Source organism: Phoenix dactylifera, chromosome 15, assembly GCF_051530095.1.
Source record: "Phoenix dactylifera cultivar Ajwa chromosome 15, Ajwa_hap1_PhDact_Kaust_v1.1, whole genome shotgun sequence".
Classification (NCBI taxonomy): domain Eukaryota; kingdom Viridiplantae; phylum Streptophyta; class Magnoliopsida; order Arecales; family Arecaceae; genus Phoenix; species Phoenix dactylifera.
In genome coordinates this window covers 20722790-20745261 of record NC_143204.1, presented here as the reverse complement: position 1 = coordinate 20745261, position 22472 = coordinate 20722790, and the positions used below count along the sequence as shown (strand labels likewise).

The window sequence follows — 22472 nt, the reverse complement described above, 5'->3', positions numbered from 1 at the left end:
TAGCTTTTTACGTCCTATAACATCGGCGAGGCAATTCGCTTTGAAATCATTTCAAACCACAGCATCAATAAAAGATGCTGCTGATTGGGGACGGCACAATTGATTATTGATTGGGATGGCACAATTGATTGGGGATAGCACATACTTGATGAGTCCATCAGTAGTGTAGAGTTAAAAGCAGGCACAATTGATTGAAAATGACACATACTAAATGAGCCAGCCAGTGGTGCATAGTTGAAAGCAGCTTGAAAGCATATTATTTATATCAGGACGGTGCTACAACAGGCAATATTGAGTTCATTCTTTTCTCCTTTCTTTTGTGTCTCTCTTACTCTTATGGGTGCACTCATGCATCGCATGAGATACTGTTGTATTAAAAGAAAAAAGTGCTATTAAATAACATCGCACATTGTCCAAAAGACTCGTTTATTTAATACTAAAAAGCATCCAAAATAACAACAGGTAGGCAAAATGACAGCAAACATCCCAGCCCTTCACAAAGCACAAACACGTAGTAGTAGCATTTAAAAAGACAAGTTAAACACCCTCAACAGTTTTGGGTAATGCAGAACATAATAGTAGAAGATAATTAACGTTTAATACTGCCACCGCCGGTCAAGCACCCAATTCTGCATCCAGAAACCAGATACCGTGGACACATAATGACGGCAGGGACCTACCACACCACAACTGCTACCGACTCCAAACCACACCGATGCAGAGGTCTCCTCGGTTCATTTCTTCTTTTGCGCCGCCTTGGTTACCTTGGCTCCAGTGGGATCCTTCTTCTCCACACTCTTGATGACACCCACGGCGACCGTCTGCCTCATGTCTCTCACAGCAAACCTACCCAGAGGAGGGTACGCAGAGAAGGTCTCCACCACCATTGGCTTGGTGGGAATCATCTTAACAAGCCCAGCATCTCCATTCTTCAAGAATTTGGGCTCCTTCTCCAGCTCCTTACCGGAACGACGATCGATCTTGGTCAAAAGCTCCGCAAACTTAACAGCAATGTGAGAAGTGTGACAGTCTAAAACTGGGGCATAACCATTGCCAATCTGGCCTGGGTGGTTCATGATGATGACCTGAGCGGTGAAGTTGGCGGCCTCCTTAGCTGGGTCATCCTTGGAGTTTGAAGCAACATAACCACGCTTCAGATCCTTGACAGCAACGTTCTTGACGTTGAAGCCAACATTGTCTCCTGGAAGCGCCTCCTGGAGAGCCTCATGGTGCATCTCCACAGACTTGACTTCAGTTGTCAGTCCTGAGGGTCCAAAAGTCACAACCATACCAGGCTTGAGGATTCCCGTCTCTACACGACCAACAGGAACAGTGCCAATGCCTCCAATCTTGTAGACATCCTGCAGAGGAAGTCGGAGGGGCTTGTCTGATGGACGCTTGGGCTCCTGGATCAAGTCCAGTGCTTCCAGGAGGGTGGGGCCCTTGTACCAGTCAAGGTTGGTGGATCTTTCGATCATGTTATCTCCTTCAAAACCAGAGATTGGGACAAATGGAATCTTGTCAGGATTGTAACCAACCTTCTTCAGATAGGATGAGACCTCCTTCACAATCTCATCATACCTTGCTTTTGAGTATTTGGGTGTCGTGGCATCCATCTATCAACACGTAAGCCACACAAATTAGTTAATGATGATTAACACAAAAAAAAAAGAAGCATGCATCAGTAGATGAGATTACACAGTGCATGGTTACCTTGTTACAGCAACAGATCATCTGCCTGACTCCAAGAGTGAAGGCAAGAAGAGCATGCTCACGAGTCTGGCCATCCTTCGAAATTCCTGCTTCAAAACCACCAGTGGTGGAATCAATAATGAGGACAGCACAGTCAGCCTGAGAGGTTCCTGTTATCATGTTCTTGATGAAATCACGGTGGCCAGGAGCATCAATGACAGTGCAGTAGTATTTTGTGGTTTCAAACTTCCAGAGAGCGATATCAATGGTGATACCACGCTCACGCTCAGCTTTCAACTTGTCAAGCACCCAGGCATACTTGAATGACCTTTTGTTCATCTCAGCAGCTTCTTTCTCAAACCTCTCGATCACACGCTTGTCGATACCACCAAGCTTGTAGATAAGATGCCCAGTTGTAGTTGATTTCCCAGAATCGACATGGCCAATGACCACAATGTTAAGGTGAAACTTCTCCTTTCCCATTGGTATTTGCTGGTTAATCTACAATCTGCAAGAAAAAGAAATTTTGGTGAGTCTAAAGATCAACTTCAGACATCAAAAAAATATTCCAAGAATACAAACAACTCATTAATATTTATAGAAAGCAATTAGAAGCCTGAATCACAATATCCAGCTTAGTCACTATCAACAAATACATTAATCTCAACAACAACATACAAGTACAATACCATGAGAGCGAAATGAGGCCGTGATACATCAGTAATATAATTATCATCTAGAACACAAAGTTCATCTTTTGGACAATCAATAGAATATATCCCAAGGACACGGATTTCCCACAATATATGATTAGTTTTGAACTTTTTGTCATATTTCTATTTTACTTCTCAAAAATTATTTTCGGAAAAAAGTTACAAAGTAAAGTATAGGTGTTTCACAATGCTTGAAATCCTTTCTGTCAACAAGCATAGATATAATCGGTTTCCAACTAGGATTACTTTCTTAAAGATCACAACCAATTAGATATAGAAGTTCTAAAATCTTAACACCTTTAGCTTCAGTCTTGTATCATGCTTTGCATTATGTCGTGGAAAACAATATGCTAACAAAAAATATATATTTTCTTTTTTCCCTATGTAATCCATCATGGTATGTCAAATCAACTGTAATAACTCCCAGAATGCCAAAATTATGGTTCCAAAGAGTAAAATTGCTTGGATAATTATACTATAAAAAATTACCATAAAAAATACTATTGATGCATAATTATCTATGAAGGTTTCAAAAACAGAGAAAGGAATTGCTTGGAACAACCATCAAGAGAACAAAAATTGGTAGCATTGCATAACCATGAATTCTTTTTTCCTTTCTGTAATTTAAATTACATAGAACCAACACTAAATGTAGCTGGCAGGGGTATCAATGCTTAAATGCTAGTGGAAAGTAAGATGTAACAACTAGTAGCAACAATCAAAGGAAACTCTAAACAACACCAGCAGCAATGCCTGTTACAGATATCGGAAAATAATCCAAATATGATTTCCAATTAGCATTCTGTTATTTACACAAGGATAAATATGGCAAATATGACATCAACAGTTCTTAGGGAACCTTAAGAACTTGTTAAATAACAGGCTTCTCAGAAATCATGCTCCCAACTGGGAAATCAGACAGCTAAGGGACTGACATGATCTGATATTAAATATAGATCATCCGCTACACAAATCAGTTCAGACAAATAAATATAGTTGCAAAAAAAGGGCTAACAGGTAGCATCCAAATCACGTACATGCTACTGTTTGGTAGCTAGGGAAATGGACACGATTAAAAATCGCCTTTTCAAGCTCAAATTCCTACTTCTCAATCACTTGGCGGAGCAAAAGAACATGGGTTGCATGCCTAATTAACGCGCCTCCTACTATTACCTTTAAATTAATCATTATGTCCTTATCAGTATAAAGGTAAGATAAAAAATGCCACACAATTAAAGAAGCAATATAAAAACAAACGAAAAAAAAATCCAACAACAGATCCATACCATGGTATGGATCTTTTCATTATCTACTGGAAATTTTCAATAAAAAAAGGTCGTACGAAAAAATTTCTAGGATTGATCGTAGAGATCGCAAAACAAGAAGTTTCTCTACAAAAATATAGCATATGTGAACCAAAAACCACGTGTCAAAAACCCGAAAATCTCCAAGAAGACTTCATAGGTTCATCATATAGATCAGTTAGATAACATTAGAGAATCGAAGCACAAAACCATCGGAAAAACAAGCAAATCATGGATCAAAGAAGGCCCCAACTAAAGGAAAAGAACAAGAGATCGAGGTGAAGAGGTCTCACCCAAGAGGATTCGAGTGTAGGAAGGGATCAAGAGATATGGGATCGGCCGCCGATTCCACTCCCCTGAGAGCTGGGTCGCGATGGGAAGGCGAAAAAACCCTAGCGCGATTAGGCCAGTATTTATAGATGACGCGATTACGGAATTGCCCTTAGGGTTTCGCCAGGTCGGCGTGAGCAATTCGGTCTTTTCTGCGGGAACGCCACCAAAGGCGGCGATTTTGGCCGTGCGGGCGACGGTATAGTGGGGTTTATGGAAGTGATTGCAAGTGAATCACAACCGTTAGACGGGTCATAATGATGGTAGCTTGGTTCTTGTGCACATGTGACACATAACACAAGGAAGATCGGTGGCTATGATTTCATGATTTTAAACTCAATTATCAAATTAGACTTTACTGCATATACATTTTTTAAAAAAAAAAATTCTTTTCTTCCTATTCAACCTATATAATTTTGTGTCAAAGTTGGTAAACAGTATAGTTGATAAAATTATTGAAGATTGATATTAATATGGTCTAAAACGTCATTCCAATCATAGATCGATACGTAGCAAGTAATTTTAAATAAATTTAAATTTTAGGCATATTTAAACAATCCGTTAGGACTCTTTCATTAAAATGATCCACATATGGAAGGATAATTATAGGCCATATATTTCTGCCTTCAAGATGGAACCACACTACTTCCTCTATGTAAATAAGATAATTAAAGGATCCTAAAAGGAAATGCTTTCGAACTCTAACAACCCAAAGCTTTCATAGAGATACCAAGGCTGACCCCGAGCTAAAAAGCCAACTAAAACAGACTCAAGGCGAGCTATCCATACCGACAAGAACTAAGCTAACCAGAGCATATCCGATAAACTAATCTAACAGCTTCTCTTCTATAAAAAGGAGCCTAGGATATCAAGTATACTAATAAGAACACTATATTCTTTTCTCTTAATTTTTCTCTTTCCGACTAAAATTTCAAAGCACTTTCTGATTTCAATATCGAAAGGCCGGTTCATCTGGTCTGGGGTATACATGCCCGACTGGAACCAAGCTGATGTGCAGATTCACCAATGCTCACTGAGCGTCCACCTTCGATGGACAGAATTTTGGCATCAATGAATATCAAGGACTTATATTTAAGTCACACTCTGTCCGATTTTCGACTTGGTCTCCTCTCATCCAAGTCCTTTAAAAAAAAATTAAAAATATTATTTATATTCAAGGATGCTTTCTTTTTAAGAAGGCATCTTAGCCCCAAAGAATGCTCAAGAATCACCTCACATTGTAATATGGTATACGGACGATCCTTTCCTAACACACTATGAAGTACATGTATCATCGATCAAGGATGGCTGTCTGATTTGGAGTTTTCTTTGAGAGTCAATATCTGTTTTCGAATTTCAACTATGTACTTGTAGACCAATTGCTCGTCTTGCCTTCGTGGCCGTAGAATCTCTCTTAGTAACTTCGTCAAGAGGTCAAGGATTGGCAGCTTCTTCCTTTTCAAAGTTACATAGTTCTAGAAATGAAACGTGGACCCGTCTATAAACGGCCATTACAATAGTTTGTTGTATTTACATACATTAGATTGTCCAAAAACCATCAATATTCAGCTGTTACACTCATCATGTTGGCCATCATATGACCAAGACAACAACCTTCATTCAAATTTTTAGTATATCCAGAACAAAGTTTCGTTTATAAAGTCCTAATGTAAATAATACATAATATGTATTAATTCGAACAAAAAAAAAAGATTTTATCTATACCAATGGCTTTGTCCTTTTTTTTTTGAGATAAAATGGGGAAGATCCATCCTCACATCAATCACTAAGGTCTCAATACTTGAGAATGCACTATCCAAGATTTTCTCAAATTATCGATATGGATGATTTATTTAGTCAAATTGCACTGCATCAACAATTTTTTCTTATAAAACTTGGGTGGCATCCCCGTTACATTTCCTTTGAAACAAAACAACAAAATAAAAACTTTTTTTTATTATAATGGCTAAATGCTAATGAATAATTAATAAATATTAATAAATATCTTTATTTAACAATCAATAATGTTAAGCTTCAAATAGTGATGGCAAACAATGGCATAATAGAAACTTGGGTGGTGTCCCCATTGCAATTCATTTGAAACAAAACAACAAAAAAACTTTTTTTATTATAATGGCTAATGACTAATTAATGAATATCAATAAATAACTTTATTATAACAAACAATAATGTTAACCTTGAAATGGTGATGACAAACAATGGCATAATAAAAACTTGGGTGGTGTCCCCATTACATGTCCTTTGAAACAAAACAACAAAAAAAACTTTTTTCTATTATAATGGCTAATGAATAATTAATGAGTATCAATAAATATCTTTATTATAACAATCAATAAGGTTAAACTTGAAATAGTGATGACAAACAATGGCATAATAAAAACCTAGCAAAGACCAAAAATCACAAGAGGACTACAAGTTTTGGGAGCAATTTGGGTGGTTTTTTTGGATGACTCTAATATGTTAATATGATTTTTTACTTTACTATTAGCCCATGCAATGAGCTTGGTTGGCAATATTGATGGTTGTGATTGTATATCCGTAAAGACTGCACCCATCGCACTCTACTTGAGTATCATCCTTCTACCATGTTTTATTTTGAGTCCACGGATTTTAACAAGAAGCCAAGTCATCCAATTTCTATAGGAATCCAACAAGATCCTAGTTTATGATCTCATGGTAAGTGCTTGCCTTGTTTTGCTTGAGATCGACATAAACAAAGCAATCCCTCCATGTGAGGTCTCAATTTATGATCATAATTTATGATTGGAAGGATGACTGCTTGGGAATGCCAAAATAAAGCTTCTTGTTGGAGGGAGAAAAAGTCTAGTAGTCAAGATGACAAGGGTTGATATGTTGATCAATTAATCTTAGTTGTTATAAAAGAATCCTTTTATTGCCTCCTTTAATATCCTATCAGAGCTTCGTTATATGTTTAGGTGTTTTTACGAACCTTTATTTTGAAGTTGCATGACAACCCAAGTTGCATTGCAGCTTGAGTTGCATAGTTATGTTACAGGATTCTCATCTCCTTTTGTTTGGAAGAGATGTAGGAGATAAGGAGGAAAAGAGAGGGAGCAATCAAGGGGGAGAAAGAGATAAAGAAAAGGAGGGGAAAGAAAAATAATGGCAGCGGATATCTACAGATGGAGATGGAGGAGGTGGCTGCCGCCACCAGAGGAGGAGAATGGGAAGGAGGAGGAGGAGGAGTAGGGTGGGGGAAGAGTGGAAGAGGAGGTCAGAGGAGAGAAGAGGGGGAGCAATTGAGGAGATGGGGAGTTAGAGGAAGAGGAATAGGATGAGGGGTTGGAGGGAGCGCACAGTTAGGACAACGGAGAGACTTCTCCAGAATTAATCTAATACAATCCGGTCCGGTCTCTTTCTCATTGGTACTCTGTTTTTTAAGAGTTTTTTTGCAGACAAAAACTTTTTCCACCCTCCAACTTTTTGCTTTCTATTTTTTTTTTATTTTCTAAACATCTGAAAGATTCGATCGGGTCAAACCTCTCCAGTAATCGTGCTCATTAGAGGAGAATCAAACTGAGCTGGATTATTGTACTTTGAAGACGAGATCGCTGCAGAACGTAGAGGATGAATCATGTTCTTAAGGCAGTGTACATCGCACGCCTCAATCCAGGCAAAATATTTTCAATCTTCTGAATTTATTTTTACAGATTATTCTTTTATCATAGTATTCTATTATTCTATAATAACAATATTAGCAATTTTTAGGCAATATATTTTTTTCCAACAATTTTGGCTGCACAATTATGTTGCAATGCTTTGGACTTGAGTTGCAGTTGGGCTGCTACTTGACCTACAACCTGCAATTGACTTGCAAACCTCTAAACTGCCGTTGCCTGCAACTCAACTTGCAGGCGGTATGGAAAGAAGATTTGATCATGTCTGGACCTGAAAGAGAAGATTTGATGTAATTTTGTGCTAGCAGCATCGGCCTTGACAATAGTTGAATTCAGTTCAAAAATTTTCAGGGAAACCATGGAAAGATCATCTATATAGCAAATCGTTTAGCACCTCCAATTCCTAAGATCTTTGAACGGGGAAAAATTCTAGATTATGCAATAATGCAATCATGACAAGGATTACGAAACTTGCATAATGTTATTCGTAGTATGGTAAAGGATTTGGCATGTCCTACACTCTACATAGTTAATTATGTCCTTAATTTTGTTCCTTGAGAGAGTATAAGATTTGTTATTTAATTCAGCCGATTAACTTAATGACAAGCATTATGCATCAGGCATCAGCCGATTAGTTAATGAAAAAGCATCGTTTACATCCCAATTAACAAAAAAAGGCATGACCCTGATAAGCCGGCTCTTTAAACTTCAGACAGGAAGTCAGGAAGTCCCACTCCAGCGATAGCTGAAGCTTGCCCTCGCGTCCCTTTCTTGCCAACCAATCGGCAATGGCATCAGCAGCCCTTGCCATGTAAAGAAAATGGATATTATAAGAAGCTTATTAGGTCAAATGCTGTTGAACTCAAGGAAGTGTTTGGAAGTGTCGTCTTGAGCAATGTTTGGATGCAAAGTTGGCATGCTATCAAAGAGAATTTAGAACTTCTAAGCAAACATTCGTTGAGGGCTCGTTTGGTTCGCGGAAAAAGAAAGGGGGAAAGTGTGGTCAACGGGAAAGTAATGAAATGCCTCTTGTTTGGTTGGAGTTTTCAAAGGAGAGAAACGGAAAAGTTATATTCCCATGGAAATATGATTCCCACATTTCATTGGAAAGTCTTTCCCATGAGAAACATGAGAAAGCTACTTTCCCATGAGGTAGGAATCACTCCATTTTTACTTTTTTCCAAATTGGCCCTTCAGAATTAAAGAAGCATTAAAGAGGCATTAAAGATCTAATTTTTATTAAGGGCATAATAGAAATTATACATAACTTTCCTAGGAAAATGGATGGCCAACCAAACATAAGCACTTTGGAAATTTGTCACTTTCCCATGGTCAACCAAACATGCCAAAAGTACATTCCTAAGCATCCTCTTCCTAAAAATTTGTTTCCCAGGAATCATATTCCTAGGAGGAAAAATGCTTCCCGCGAACCAAACGAGCCCTGAATGATAGCATAGGTTTTCAACATTATGTTTTTTGGCCACTTACTTTGTTTTAATTTGTAAGAAGAGCACCCAATTGTCTTTACTCCACTAAAGGAGCGGCGGAGGGATGGACACCCGTTGCTCAATGACATTCGCTAGCTGGTGAGAGATTACGGCTCATTTCAGACCATTCATATGTATCGAAAGGCAAATAGGGTCACAGACTAGATTATCTCCTTTACTACTCAACACTTGGGAGAAGTTCTTTGGACGTGTTATGTATCTGCCCCTCCTTCTCTATGCCATCTCCTTTCCTTCGACTTTTTCGGGTGTACTCATGCTAGAGTTGTGTGGGCAGTCGTTGTACAAAAAAAAAACAAAAAATCAAAAAATACCTCTGATTGCATTTAGGCTCTATGGTACCCTAAGATTGTTTTGAAACAGCAAACAGATTAACATTGATGGAAATTTGTGCAATCACAAAATAAATCAAGAGGATAAACAGCAAATGCAGCGTAAGTGAAATGATAATTGAGAAAAATCAATACTAATTTGCCCCTCTCTCTCTCTCTCTCTCTCTCTCTCTCTCTCTCTCTATATATATATATATATATATATATATATATATATATATATATATATATATATATATATATATATATATATATATATATATATATATATAGTTCCTTCTATTAACTGATGAGGGAGGTGAGGAAGGTCTAACAATTCCAACCACAGTTTACCTAAGTGAGCCCAAATTCCTGCTTGTTAAGTGGATTTGTAACCTATTCTCCCCACCCATGGACTTGAGATATTCTGTTGCCAAGTAAGATCTCAGGCTTAAATACAACATCCCGAATGAGGCCACTCACATCGAAGTCCCTCCCGTTCGCTTTATTTCTTTCGCCTGAGTCTCCACGTCAAACTGGACCCTGTAGGGTAACAAATTTAAAGCCGATGGGTGTGGATTTGTACAACTGCAACCAGGCCTTGAAATTATGGGCTGAAATTATGGACTTAAACCAACTTTCCTCCATCTCGGACTCAATGGGCCAAGTATGTGGTCCGAGGTATGCCTAACTTGGAAGAAATCTATAGCATGATGACCGGTCTGTAGCCCATCGGATGCTAGAAAATCCTGCCTCGAAGCCGTTCAGGCTCCAAAATACCCAATGAAACTGAAGTTTTTTCATTTTTGAAAATTTTCGACGAAGTCATGCCTTTCAATTTGGAAGGAATTAGGCAAAATAATAAAAGAGCGTTGACGCATAAACCAAGATCTAGCACAAAAAAAATATTTTATTTTTTAAAATTATTTTCACTAATCATTTGACTACTAATGTCGAATGATATCATTGCTTCACCAGGGAAATGCATGCTGCGACTCTTGCATGAGGCGAGAGACCACTGTGCATGGCGAATAGGGCTGCAAATTGGGTCGCCTCCTATGTCGTCCAGCACTCCGAGGATTTTTTGTGGACGTCCGGATCAGATGTTCCTTCTGCTTTGTTGTCTTTACTTTCTCGTGATCTAAATGAGGGTATTTATGTTTGACTTTATATATATATATATATATATATATATATAGTAGCTGTTTTTACAAAAAAAAAAAAAAAAAAAAGACCACTGTGCATGGCGTGCAGCACCTACGCCCTTCTAACGTCGCAAGTTACACCTACTTGCTATTAATTTTTTTTATGTCGGGCCCAATAGGATGAGATGAGTGGCGCCTCTTTGGGAGAAGAAAAGGTGAGGTCAACTTGAAATTAGGTAGTATTTCTCATCAAACAGCCTGCCATACCAGTTACCTGCTTTGCCGATGGAACTAAGCTGGCTAGTTTCCTACATCTTTTCCTCAGCCTCATAATTAGGTCAAAGGTATACATACTCCCACAGAAATTTCACAAGCTCAGGTGCCAAACTCGCTTACATGCAACTCTCCCAAAAAATTCCTAAAACTTAGTGTTAGCACCTCATTCACATGACCAATGACTTTAACAACTCATTGTCATCACATGTTCGCTAACCTTGTTGCCTCGGTGTTATTCTTGACGATCCTACCATGTATAACGAATCAATCTTATATTTTGCTAGCAAAGAAAGCCAATCAGTCTTTCGCAGAAGGTAATAATTCACTTTAGCTTATTGGATATCAAAAAAAAAAATTATTTTTTTATTTTTTTAAATTATTGATTAGGAGATTGAAATATATTACTAGTGATGATATAGATCATAATCCCTGCATAAGACTCTAAGCATTTGCTGTTTTGCATGCAAAGGTAAAGCAGTGAACTTTTCTCCCCTTGAAATGAAGTGGAAGGGAAGGAAAACACACGCACGCACACAAATAAAAGGACAGGCATGCATGTGCCACTGCTCCTCCCTTCCTTGCAGCACACCCCGAGCCCCCACGAGATATTAACAAAAAACCAAACTGTCCCCACGCGGTCTGAACGCGTCGCAGATTCCACTTGGAGATGGGTTCGGGTCGTATCTTGGGCACGAAGGAACGATTGATTTTCTTGCGCAATATTCACCGTTGGATCTCTCACCGCACAGATCTAGAAGCGGATGTTGTGTGATCCAACGGTACATTCGCGAGAAGGAAGGTGAGTCCTTCTTTCTAGTGCAACAGGCGACGACGGAAAGAACCGCAATTTATTGCAAAGACGCGTCTCCCTTCCCGTGCGCTCCACGTCGGAAACGCCGCTGTCCCCCCCCCCTCACGTGCTTTCCTCTTCTCAATCTTAATCAGATGGCTGAGGATCTGCGGCATCCTTCCTGAGAACCGTTAGATTTCACGTGCGAGGTGTCACGTCTCCGACGGCGGCGGCGACGGAGAGGGGCCGGACTTTAGGATCGCTTGGATTCGGAGAGAGAGAGAGAGAGAGAGAGATCGCCTCCTTTTTGACCACGGGTGTGACCATGGGTTAGATTTGCTAACCTTGGAGTAGAGTTCACCGACGTCTAGGTTCAGTTAATGGGGGCGGATATAGCTTTGCTTTCCGTGTATTTAATTCTTTCTGTCTTGCTTTGCGGTTGAGGGTAGATCCAGCCGACACCATCACTATTACTTTTTATTTTTTACCAAGCGGACGTTAAGCTACCGTTGGAGTTGAGCCGAATGGTTCATGACCGCTTCATACCGAACCAAACCGGCGAGGTCGCAAGAGTTTTTAATGTAGAAACCTTCTCATCTCAGAGATCTATTGGAGTTTTCTCTAAAGAAAAATTTCATACAGACATCATATAATGTCACCCCTTGCACTCCAATTTATTATACACATATATTTTAAACTTTCTTCATTTTTTTCACCTGATAATCCAATTTAATTCAAATATGATAAAAAAAATTGTGATAATTTGGATAGAAAGTATAACTTCATGAATGATGTTACATTTTTGCAATTTGAAAAGTATAGTATTCTTCTAAAGTAAGCTAAGTTTGCCTATATATTTTTGATTCTCTTAATAAGTATAAGATAATTTAATTATATATAACATTAAGATTGCACAACATTGATTTATCTACTTTTGATCAATTATTTAATTATATTATACTGGAACAGAGATAACCAAGCTATTTTGATGTTATATTTAAGTATTTACAAAATAACAATGTAGGGTTGACTTATTATTCTTTTTTTTCCGGACCATAATAAATAATCATGTTTAATTTTATAGATTTATAAACACGATCATAAAAGTGGATTAATCAGGAAAATAAATCAAATCTTAATTATAATTCTCTTTAGGCCCAATGCAAAATATCAACCAGCATTCTAACACTATTTGATGTTTTTTTAATCATACCAAAGATTTTTCTAAATTTAGTAAAAATCAGCTAATTAAGGTGCCAATTTGTCAAACAGATCCTAAATTAGGAGAATTATCCAATGCTATCTTTCAGTCTGAGAGAAAAAGTTTTATATATATATTTATTTATATATATAATCGTACTCCGGTGCTGAAGCAAACCAGACCGGACTCTGGCCAAACTCTGCGGTTTGGGTTTATATTAGTCCATCCCACAAGCATGGGACTGCGAGTTCACGTCCGTTTCCTAACGAAACGAACAAGGTTGTAAATGCTGCAACGCCCGATATTGACCCGATTGTACGACACCAAACGAGGAAAGATAAAAAAAGATGGAAGAAAACCTAGGGTTAGGGGAACACGGGGTCAGGGTTACCCAGGGGTCAGGGCGGGCAGACCGAGGCGGGAGGGAAGGAAGGTATCACGATGGCGTGGAAAGCTGGGGAAAAGGCCTGGCCGGGCGTTCGTTTCCGTAAAATCCAAGTCCGCCGCAGTCCGACTCACTCCGCTCCGCTCTTTAACCCTGCAAACCACCATTAACAATCATTTTATTATAATTGTTATCGTTATTAACTGCATCAGCTGCAAGGCTTCACCTCGTGGCTCTCTGCCTTCCAATCTGGGAAGTAGAATAAAGTATTATTAATAGTAGAAGAAAATTAGACCGGCTTGCGCCGTGACTCATATGGATCACCGGCTTGAGCCGTTCAAGACTCAGGAGAACCATGAAGAGTGACCATCATTGCTCCATGATATTTGAACGATGATAAGAGGTAAAGTAATCATCCAGATAAAACATATATTTAGAAAAGCTACGAATTAGATGACCATTTACGTAACTAACTATATAGATAGCACCTTATCGATGGAGGATGGAGAGCTGCCTCGAAAACTCTACGATATTTTATTTTTTAATTTTATTAAATATATCCATACACGTATTGTATGTACTACTCATTCTAGTAAAAAAAATAATAATAAAAAGTTACTCGCCGAATCTTTTTCTTTTTTATTCCCTAGGTACAAAAAAAGCTTACTGTTGGTGCATGAAACTTTTGCATAGCGTGCAAGAGATCCGGTCCCTATCCTAGCATCCTTGCAACTCTAGGTGTAGTTTTATGGCGTGTGTTTTACTTTTGACATCATGGAGACATCTCATGAATGTTGTTTTGGAGCGAAAAGCCTTTGGATGGTAGAATAGATAACGTTGGTGAAAGGTTGTGATGGGTGAGAGATGGATAGCCACCGGCCTCCTTCGGGACTAAATAATTATAAAAAAATAATAATAATTAAATATTTTTAGGTTTTTATTTCAAAAAATTACCATCAATAACTGATTTCTTTTAATTACAATATAATAATTACATGTGTATAATTGCTGGATATTACTATAGCTAGATGTGTAGAGGATCCACCATCGTAAATTCGATGTTTATATGATTTTTTGGAGAAAATCTTCAATTGAAATTATGTTAGCAGTTATAAAAAACATGTAAGAGCACATTTATGCAATTGGATGGAAAAGATGAAACACAAGCCAACGGCTTAACAAGTATCTTCTTAACCTTCCAAAAAACTCACACAACTCGTTTTATAACCCTCGTTCTGGCCTTATTACAACCATCAAATACCTAAGTTCACTTTAAGCCACAACCCTAGACGTCAGCATCCCCAAGAATCTTTATCATGCCTAATTTGAACCAAGGTTTGAAATAATTCATTTTCCCATTATCATGCCCTAAACAACCCCCTTCCACCAAAAAAAAAAAACCAATAGTAACTATTATAACTATTATAACAACTATTATTTAACTCAAAAAGATAACTTTTTTTTTCAAATTTTTAGTGTAATTTATTATGATGGTGGTATAATTGATGGTAACAGAAAAATAACGGCGTTATCTATCTTATTTTTTAGAAAAAAATAGTATATTTTTAGACTATGCACTCACTTCTGAATGAACTTTTGAAATAAAAAAATAAAATTTAGAAATATTATTTTGTTCAAAAGAAGTTATAAATGAAAATAATAATGGCTGTAATGATCCATTATAATAGGAAATAATGAAAAATAACAGAAAATAAGGCTATAATATTTTTTTATTATTTATCTTAATAGAGATTATTGCAACTGTTATAACAATTATAATACCATTGCTTAAAAACATGATTTAAAGTCAATGAAGATTGCAGCTCAATGTAAATTTGTCACCTCGCTTCTAGGATTTGGCTACCATGTCAATATTAATAACCGTACATTTTTGTTTACGACATGTAATCTCTAAATCTACTTTTAACTGTATGCAACACTTTTGGCTTAAAAATTTGCAAAGTATAATTTGTTGATATTTTAATCACCACCCGCTCAAGTTCCATCCATCATGGAAAACCTATTCTTGTAACCATGGGAAAAAAATAATAAGAAAATAGAAAGGCTGACTTCTATTTCAACAAGTAGTATTTATTTTATCAAAAAAACGTTATTGACATCTTTTGTTGAAGACAAATTAATTCAGTAATCAGTGCATACATATACATATGTATATAGACTATATATTTTGCCAAAACAACTAAGATTTTTGACAGAAAAATATTGCCAGATACTAACCAATCTCACATATAGAAAAATAAGGAAGAAATCAATATCTGTTTTATGAATAGTATAATATATACGAGGGGTTGTAAGAACATTAGATATACTATAATATACAGCCAGATTAACCAGAAAGATGATTTGACTGCTCACTTTTTATATAAGAATGACGTAGTTCTCATTTGTGAGTAAATCGAGATTCACAGTTGCAGAATTAAGATGGTCTCCACTTTTGAGAAGCTAAGTTGTCTTCACTCTTAGGAAAGCTATTTATCTCTAAACATTTGATGGTTATTGGTTTGACAGAAAGTAACACATGATAAAGTATGATATTTTAGTTCAGCAGAAGCGATCTAATTGCTGTGATAGATAGGATGTCATTATTCTGATGTGATGCTCTTTATACAGATAACATAAACATTCAATAGATATCATCATTTTGAGCATTAGCTACTATGCCCTCATTTAACCATTGGATTACCATATGCAGGAGAAGAAAGAAAAATACAATAAGTGGATTTCAGTTTGAATATCCATAATCATCTAGCAGTCATGATATTAGCCCATGAGAGAGACAAAACAAATCAAATATTGTTTTCTTTCCTTTGCATGGCTCTTTCAAATCTTAAAGCTTTATGATCCCTTACTCCAAATAATAGTTTCACATATAGGAAACATAACCTTCTACCCTATGTCGTTTCATGCTCTCAATTCTTATCACGCATAGTTCGTCCTATATCCTCCAACACTGATTTTATTCTTCACTTATGCGGACTAGATATATATTATTGACTAATTCAGCTCTTATTGTACTTTCAATTTTGATGTTCACGATTCAAACTAGCACATACGTTCATATATCTCACTTTTTAATTGTTTATATTTTTGGAATCAAATGGTCATGATGCAACATTTTTTTGTGATAAGATAGATAAATTAATTACTACAGATATATATATATACACACACACGTCCATAAAAATAAAAAATTAAAATATTCCAAATATTGATGTATGTTGAAGAATTTTAATATATTATAGTTTCAAAATGATTAACCATATAGTTTACCATTGAGTCTGTAGCAGAGGCAGCCCAATACATTTGGGAGCCTTAGGCGACCTCATTAGAAGGGGCCTTTTTTATTATTTTTTAAATAATAATTTTTTTAATAAGTATAAAAATATTTTTTTTAATAAGTAGTGTTATATTTGTTTGTAATAACAAATCTATCTAGAGCTTATTTTTGAGATTGAATGAGTTTATCGATTTTTTTTTTTTGAGTTTTTCATACCCACAGTCATATTTTCTATTAGACATTTTAATCTATAAATAATATTATCAAACTAAGCAATTAAAAAAACACCACAAACAAATCAAAATATAAAAAAGTTAAAAATGATAAAACTTAATTGTGTCAAAAAAAACAAACTCGGGTCCCGACAAGTAGTGCCGAACTTAATTGTGTCGAGAAGAGGTGGAATAGTTCCGAACTCGACGGCGAGAAGAGGCCGAATAGTGCCGAACCGCTGAAGTAGTGAAGTCACAACCAATCTACAATTGGACCAAAAAATAACCAATTCTAAATTAATTACTTGACTAAATAAAAATTAATTAGACCAAAAATTAATTAATAAACTAAATAACTACAGTTACTTACTAACTCACCTGCCTCACACAAACACACTCACAGACTCATAGTGAACCGCCGATTCGAACCGGGGTCCGGGATCAGTGGGAATCAGGATCAGTGGGAACAGGGGAGGAGGTCGGGAGGTGGGACCGTGGGAGGAGGTCGGGACTCGGGGACCGAGAACCCCGAGGAGGCCGGAGCGGTGGAGGAGCTGAGGAGAGGATGGGGTCACCGGTCACGGCCTCACGGGAGGAGGTCGGAGCGGCGGAGGACCGTGGGTGGGGGCTTCCCTGGGCCGGGACTCGAGACTCAGGAGTCGGGAGTCGGGAGTCGGGACTCGGGAGGTCGGAGACTCGGAAGTCGGAAGAGTCGAGGAGAAAATCGGAACTCGAAAGTCGGGAGGCCTCGCCGCCTCGGTCGCCGCGGAGCCCGGAGGTCGGAGGAGTCGAGGACGGCGACTCGGAGTCGGCGAGGAGAGGACGAGACTCTGCACGGACGCACGGTGGACTGGAGCTCGGAGTCGGAGGCCGGAGCTCGGAGCCGAGGACGGCGACGTCGGCAAGGAGAGCTGGAGAGGGTTTTGCGCTCGCCGCTCTGCAACTTTGCAAGCCGATTCTGCCGAGTGCCGAGAACCAGAGAAGGTTCCGGCATTAAAAAGGCAGAGAAGGGGGGAGCCGGGGAGGAAATAGCCGTTGCGTTGCCCGTTGCTTGTTGACGACTTGACCGCTCGACCACGCCATCGCCCGTTGCCCGTCTCCATCTGCCAGTCCTCGTCGCTAGTCCCAGCTCAGCCGCTCAGGCACCCAGCGCCGCTAAAATCCACTCCCCATCTGGCCGTCTCAGCCTTTCACATCGCCGCCCAAACCCACTCCCCGTCTGCGGTCTGCCATAGCGCCATTATGGAGGAATAAAAAAAAGAAAAGAAAAGAAAAACGTGGCTGGGTGGGGGCCTTCCCTGGGCCGGGGGCCTTAGGCGACCACCTCGGTCGCCTAAGGCTCGAGCCGGCACTGGTCTGTAGTATTTAGCATAGAATCCTATAATACAAACTATTATATATATATATATATATATATATATATGTATGTATATGTATGTATGTATGTATGTATATTGAGAACTAGAGAGGGAACTTCAACCGAAATTAGGAGGCAGCCGGTCCAATTTATATGGATATTTAGAAATTTCGGATTCCAATTGAGGGTGCTACCTGTCAAATAACTACCTTACCAAACCGAGCCCCAGCCAGAGGCTGAGCCGGAGCCGGTTTCATTTTCCCACCTTCCATAAAATCCAAAAGCCGCACCGTAGAAGGTCACTAAGACGGTCAACAAGCCCAAACCACCATCATCACGTGACACGTGTCCTTACCCCACACGAGCCGTGACTCCCCTGACATATGCCAGTATCGTGACTCCCCTGCCATCTGCCAGTATCCGTGGACACGTGTCCATATTTCATTGGCAAGAGCCCATTGATTGGTGTGGGCCTGACATCAGATGACGAAGTCAACAGCCGGACATTGCGTGCCGATTAAGTGGATAATTAATGGGACTAATCACGGGATTAACAGAACTAAAGAGATACAATGGGGCTTATATAAAGCTACCACCAGACCCCCTCTTCTTCCCAGGGAGAGACCTCAGCCCAAAAGCCTTATATCCGCCTCCACCTTCGGTGAGTTCGAGTGATTCCTCTCAGAAGCTAAAAAAAGATTCAAGGTTTGTTCTCCGAACTCTTAATCTCTCTCTCCCGCTCTCTCCCTCTCTCTCTTTTAATCTTCTCTCTGAATCTCTCTCTGTAATCTTCTAGTTCTTAAAAAAAAAAAGAAGTCCAATTTTGAGGTCCTTTTTTTTGAATAGGGAGCCAGAGGATTCAGAACAGAGATCCAGAGTTTTTTTTGACTTCTGGATTTCATCCTCTATTTCTTTCTTTTTTTCTTCTTCTTCTTCTAGTTTTCTCTGATTTATCAGCAGACAGGGTTGTTTTTTCTTTACCCTTGGAGTTATTTTGTCCTTGTTTCTTGATCAAAAGAGGCAACCTTTTAATTCAAGGCCTCTTGTTTTAGGTGTTTTCTCTGATTATCCAGTCCCCTGTTCTTTGGTTTTGTTTAAGAACCAGGTGGGACTCAGCTTATTCCTCTCTTTTCCTTCTTAAAAATCCCATCCTTCCTTTCTTCTTCTGATTTCTCCTCTTCCTTTTTTGTATTGAAAATCCAATCTTTTTTTTTTCCCGCTTTTCCTCTCTGTTTTAGCTTCAAAATTTTACTTTTTCTTTGTTCTTCTTTTATCTTAGATTTTATGGCTGCAGCTATAGATTTGTACAGTAGCCATCCAGTTTTCTCTTCAGACCCCTTCAGCGAGGAGCTTATGAAAGCACTTGAACCTTTTATCAGAGGTGCTTCCTCCTCCTCCTCCTCCTCCTCCTCTCCCTCTCCCTCTCCCTCCCATTACTCTACCTCCACGCCTGAGACCCACCCCTCGTTCTCATCCTCTCCCTTTCCCCCTTCTTCTACCCCTTCTCCTTCTCTCTCCACTTCTTCTTACCCCTTCTCGGCCCTTTCCTCCACCATCTCTCCCTACTCCTCCCCACAAAATCCAATCTTGGATTGCTCTTCGCCGGGCTTCCTCGGCTTGGACCCCTCCGATGTCAGCCCCCCCGGTCCGATCGGTCTCAACCACCTCAGCGCTGCTCAGATTCAGCAGATCCAAGCTCAGTTCCAATTCCAGCAGCAGCAGAGTCTCCTCGGGGCCCGGCGAGTGTCACGGGACCATGCCGCGCCGAGCTTCCTCGGCCCCCGGCCCCAGCCCATGAAGCACGCCGGCTCACCACCCCCACCGCGGCCCGCAAAGCTCTACCGGGGCGTCCGGCAGCGCCACTGGGGGAAGTGGGTCGCCGAGATCCGGCTCCCCAAGAACCGGACCCGCCTCTGGCTCGGCACCTTCGACACCGCCGAGGAGGCGGCCCTCGCCTACGACAAGGCCGCCTTCCGGCTCCGCGGCGACTTCGCCAGGCTCAATTTCCCCCATCTCCGCCACGAGATCGCTCGCGCCGCCGGCGGCCCCCTCCACTCCTCCGTCGACGCCAAGCTCCACGCCATCTGCCAGAGCCTCGCCAATTCTCCGAAGCAGATCATCCCACCCCTCCGACCCACTTGCACCCTTGAGCCTGCTTCCGAAGCTGTGCTCGATGCTGGCCGGCGACCGAGCGCGGCGAAGGGCGAGTCGGGCTCGGAGGACTACAAGTCGGAGAGCTCGTCGGAGGGTGGCGAAGACTACTCGTCCGGGTCGTCTCCGGCATCGGAGGTGCAGCATTTGGACTTTACCGAGGCGCCGTGGGACGAATTGGAGAGCTTTGTGCTGCGGAAGTATCCTTCGTGGGAGATCGATTGGGATTCCATCCTTGCCTAATCTCAGTACTTACTGTCTCCACTGGCTGCGGCAAATGGGATTTTTTGACCTTTTGCTGAGCTGCTGCAGAGATTTCAAGTAGGAAGGCTTATGTTTTTATATTGTTTCAGTGTTTTGGGTGTTAGGTTTTGTATGTGTCAAGTGGTACCAAGCCTCCTGGTTTGCTGGTTTTTATCTTGGCAACTCCAGTGGGGGGGGGAGAAGTTTATGTTGCTATGATGATGACTGTAATTGTAATCCTTGTGTAGCTTCTGTAATTATTTCCATGTATTGTAATGTGAATGTGCTTTCTAGTTTGTGTATGTGATGTCAATGAGAGATGCATGTCCAAGCTTTGCAACAAGTTATGTCTGATAATTCCTTTATAATTAGTTCTATTCTATTCTTTTTTAGGGAATACTGGTGGAATGATGTGTTAGATGATGAGTTTTAAAATATTGCTATTCTGTGTTTGATGAAATTTGGTAGAATATGTTCGTTGCTTAATTATAGGTATTATTCAACAAGTAGCTAATCTCTGTTCTGCTGATGTTCTCAAAATGAAACATATTTGGTGAGGGCGAGAATCTCTGACCGAAGAAAAAAGAAAAAGTTAGGCATAAGAATGAGACTAACAGTTCGTATGAATGGTCTGAAAAATGAGCATGGGATTATTCTTCATCGCATCTCTTGTATGGAGACTTGGTAGGTATTTAGGTGGAGTTTTCTGAGAAACGAACAAATCCCTTTTGCTAGATCTCCTGCACAAGATCCTGGTGCCGGATTTCTGGATATCATCTAGCTGTAAGATTTAGTACTTTTGCAGGTAGCTGGGTCGGGCCCTGAAATTATTACCTGCTGCCCGAGGTCCAAAGCCTCCTGATGATGCCAGCCGCAAGCAGTACGCCAGTACCCGAACAAGCTTCTTATCTAATATGATAACATCTTGGCTAAAACCTCTCCTCATTTCTACCACGCTATAAACATCTTGTTACATGACTAATTTGAAAACCAAGGGACTAACTTTACCCTATCACTGTAATAACTATGAGCCTTGGCTGTACTCTAGAGACTGCTTAAAAATAGTTACCTTGTTGGTATGGTAATATCTGATATTTTATGTTGGTAAGGGTGAAAGATTTTTATGTTGGCTTCCTGTACTCTTGAGACTGTTCAACTATGGTTGCCTTGATATAATATTTGGAAAGATGGGAAGAAGCATCTGGAATCCCTTTGCCTATCCTGCGAAAAGGACCCTGTGGTCACATGGAACCAGCCTGTTCCCATGTTCACCCCCACTTTGCTTTAATTTATTGCCCATGCCAGTCTCCAAAGGTAACCCCACCACCACCAAGGCCACCCAACCAACCCTAGTCTATTTCTTTGTTCTTATTCCTCCTCCTCACATCCCCAAAGAATCCTTGTTGCTTCCAAGAGATTGCTTGGACCAGCAGGAATCCTTCCAGAAGTGATCTCCTTTCTTGCAACTTGCACAAATTTAAGCATTCTTCAGTCTTCACCCCATTACTTTGCTGCTGCATGAAAGCACCCAATCCATGATTAATAGATAGATATCTGCTTGGATGTGAATCGCTCGAGTCAAGGGAGGTGGCTTTTCCTATAACAGTGGACTGAAGAAAGTTGGGTAGGAAAGTGACCGAGAAGTTGGCATATGATGCTTTTCACACTGGGAGAATATATTTATCTCAGATAAAGAGAGGACCTTAGGATTGCGAACCACTGCCCAGAATATTCATTGTTTTTCCTTTCCACTCCAGTGGAAGTTGGAGGCTAGTATTAAATTATCCGCTAAGCAAGCATTTAGTCAATAATATGCAGCAGACATGACTGTTTATCTTAATGTTGTTTAGCTGTGTAACTCTTCTTCTAGTATCCATCAAGTGCGTATGTTACTAGTTTT

General features: G+C 39.8%; 1 protein-coding gene and 1 pseudogene across 2 annotated transcripts; one reads left to right on the top strand and one right to left on the bottom strand.

Annotated features, from left to right (window-relative positions):
- Nucleotides 1-409: 409 nt before the first annotated feature.
- Nucleotides 410-4143, bottom strand: LOC103707891 (elongation factor 1-alpha-like). Its single transcript, XM_008792592.4, has 3 exons — nt 4003-4143; nt 1714-2200; nt 410-1616 (listed from the first exon to the last, which is right to left on the bottom strand). Exons 2-3 carry the CDS (start codon nt 2173-2175, stop codon nt 735-737), a joined length of 1344 nt encoding a protein of 447 aa, XP_008790814.1. The 5' UTR covers nt 2176-2200; nt 4003-4143; the 3' UTR covers nt 410-734.
- A 14610-nt stretch (nt 4144-18753) lies between these two features.
- Nucleotides 18754-20874, top strand: LOC103707892 (ethylene-responsive transcription factor ERF060 pseudogene; annotated as a pseudogene). The gene has a single exon (XR_015973386.1). The product of XR_015973386.1 is annotated as an ethylene-responsive transcription factor ERF060 pseudogene (transcript).
- The last annotated feature ends 1598 nt before the right edge of the window (nt 20875-22472 follow it).

What these genes read in the sequence shown, in the direction of transcription:
- LOC103707891 (XM_008792592.4), bottom strand. Translation starts at nt 2,175, where the DNA reads ATGGGAAAGGAGAAGTTTCACCTTAACATTGTGGTCATTGGCCATGTC. An exon ending in TGATCTGTTGCTGTAACAAG is followed by an intron (nt 1,617 to 1,713) that starts GTAACCATGCAC and finishes ACGTGTTGATAG; the next exon opens with ATGGATGCCACGACACCCAA.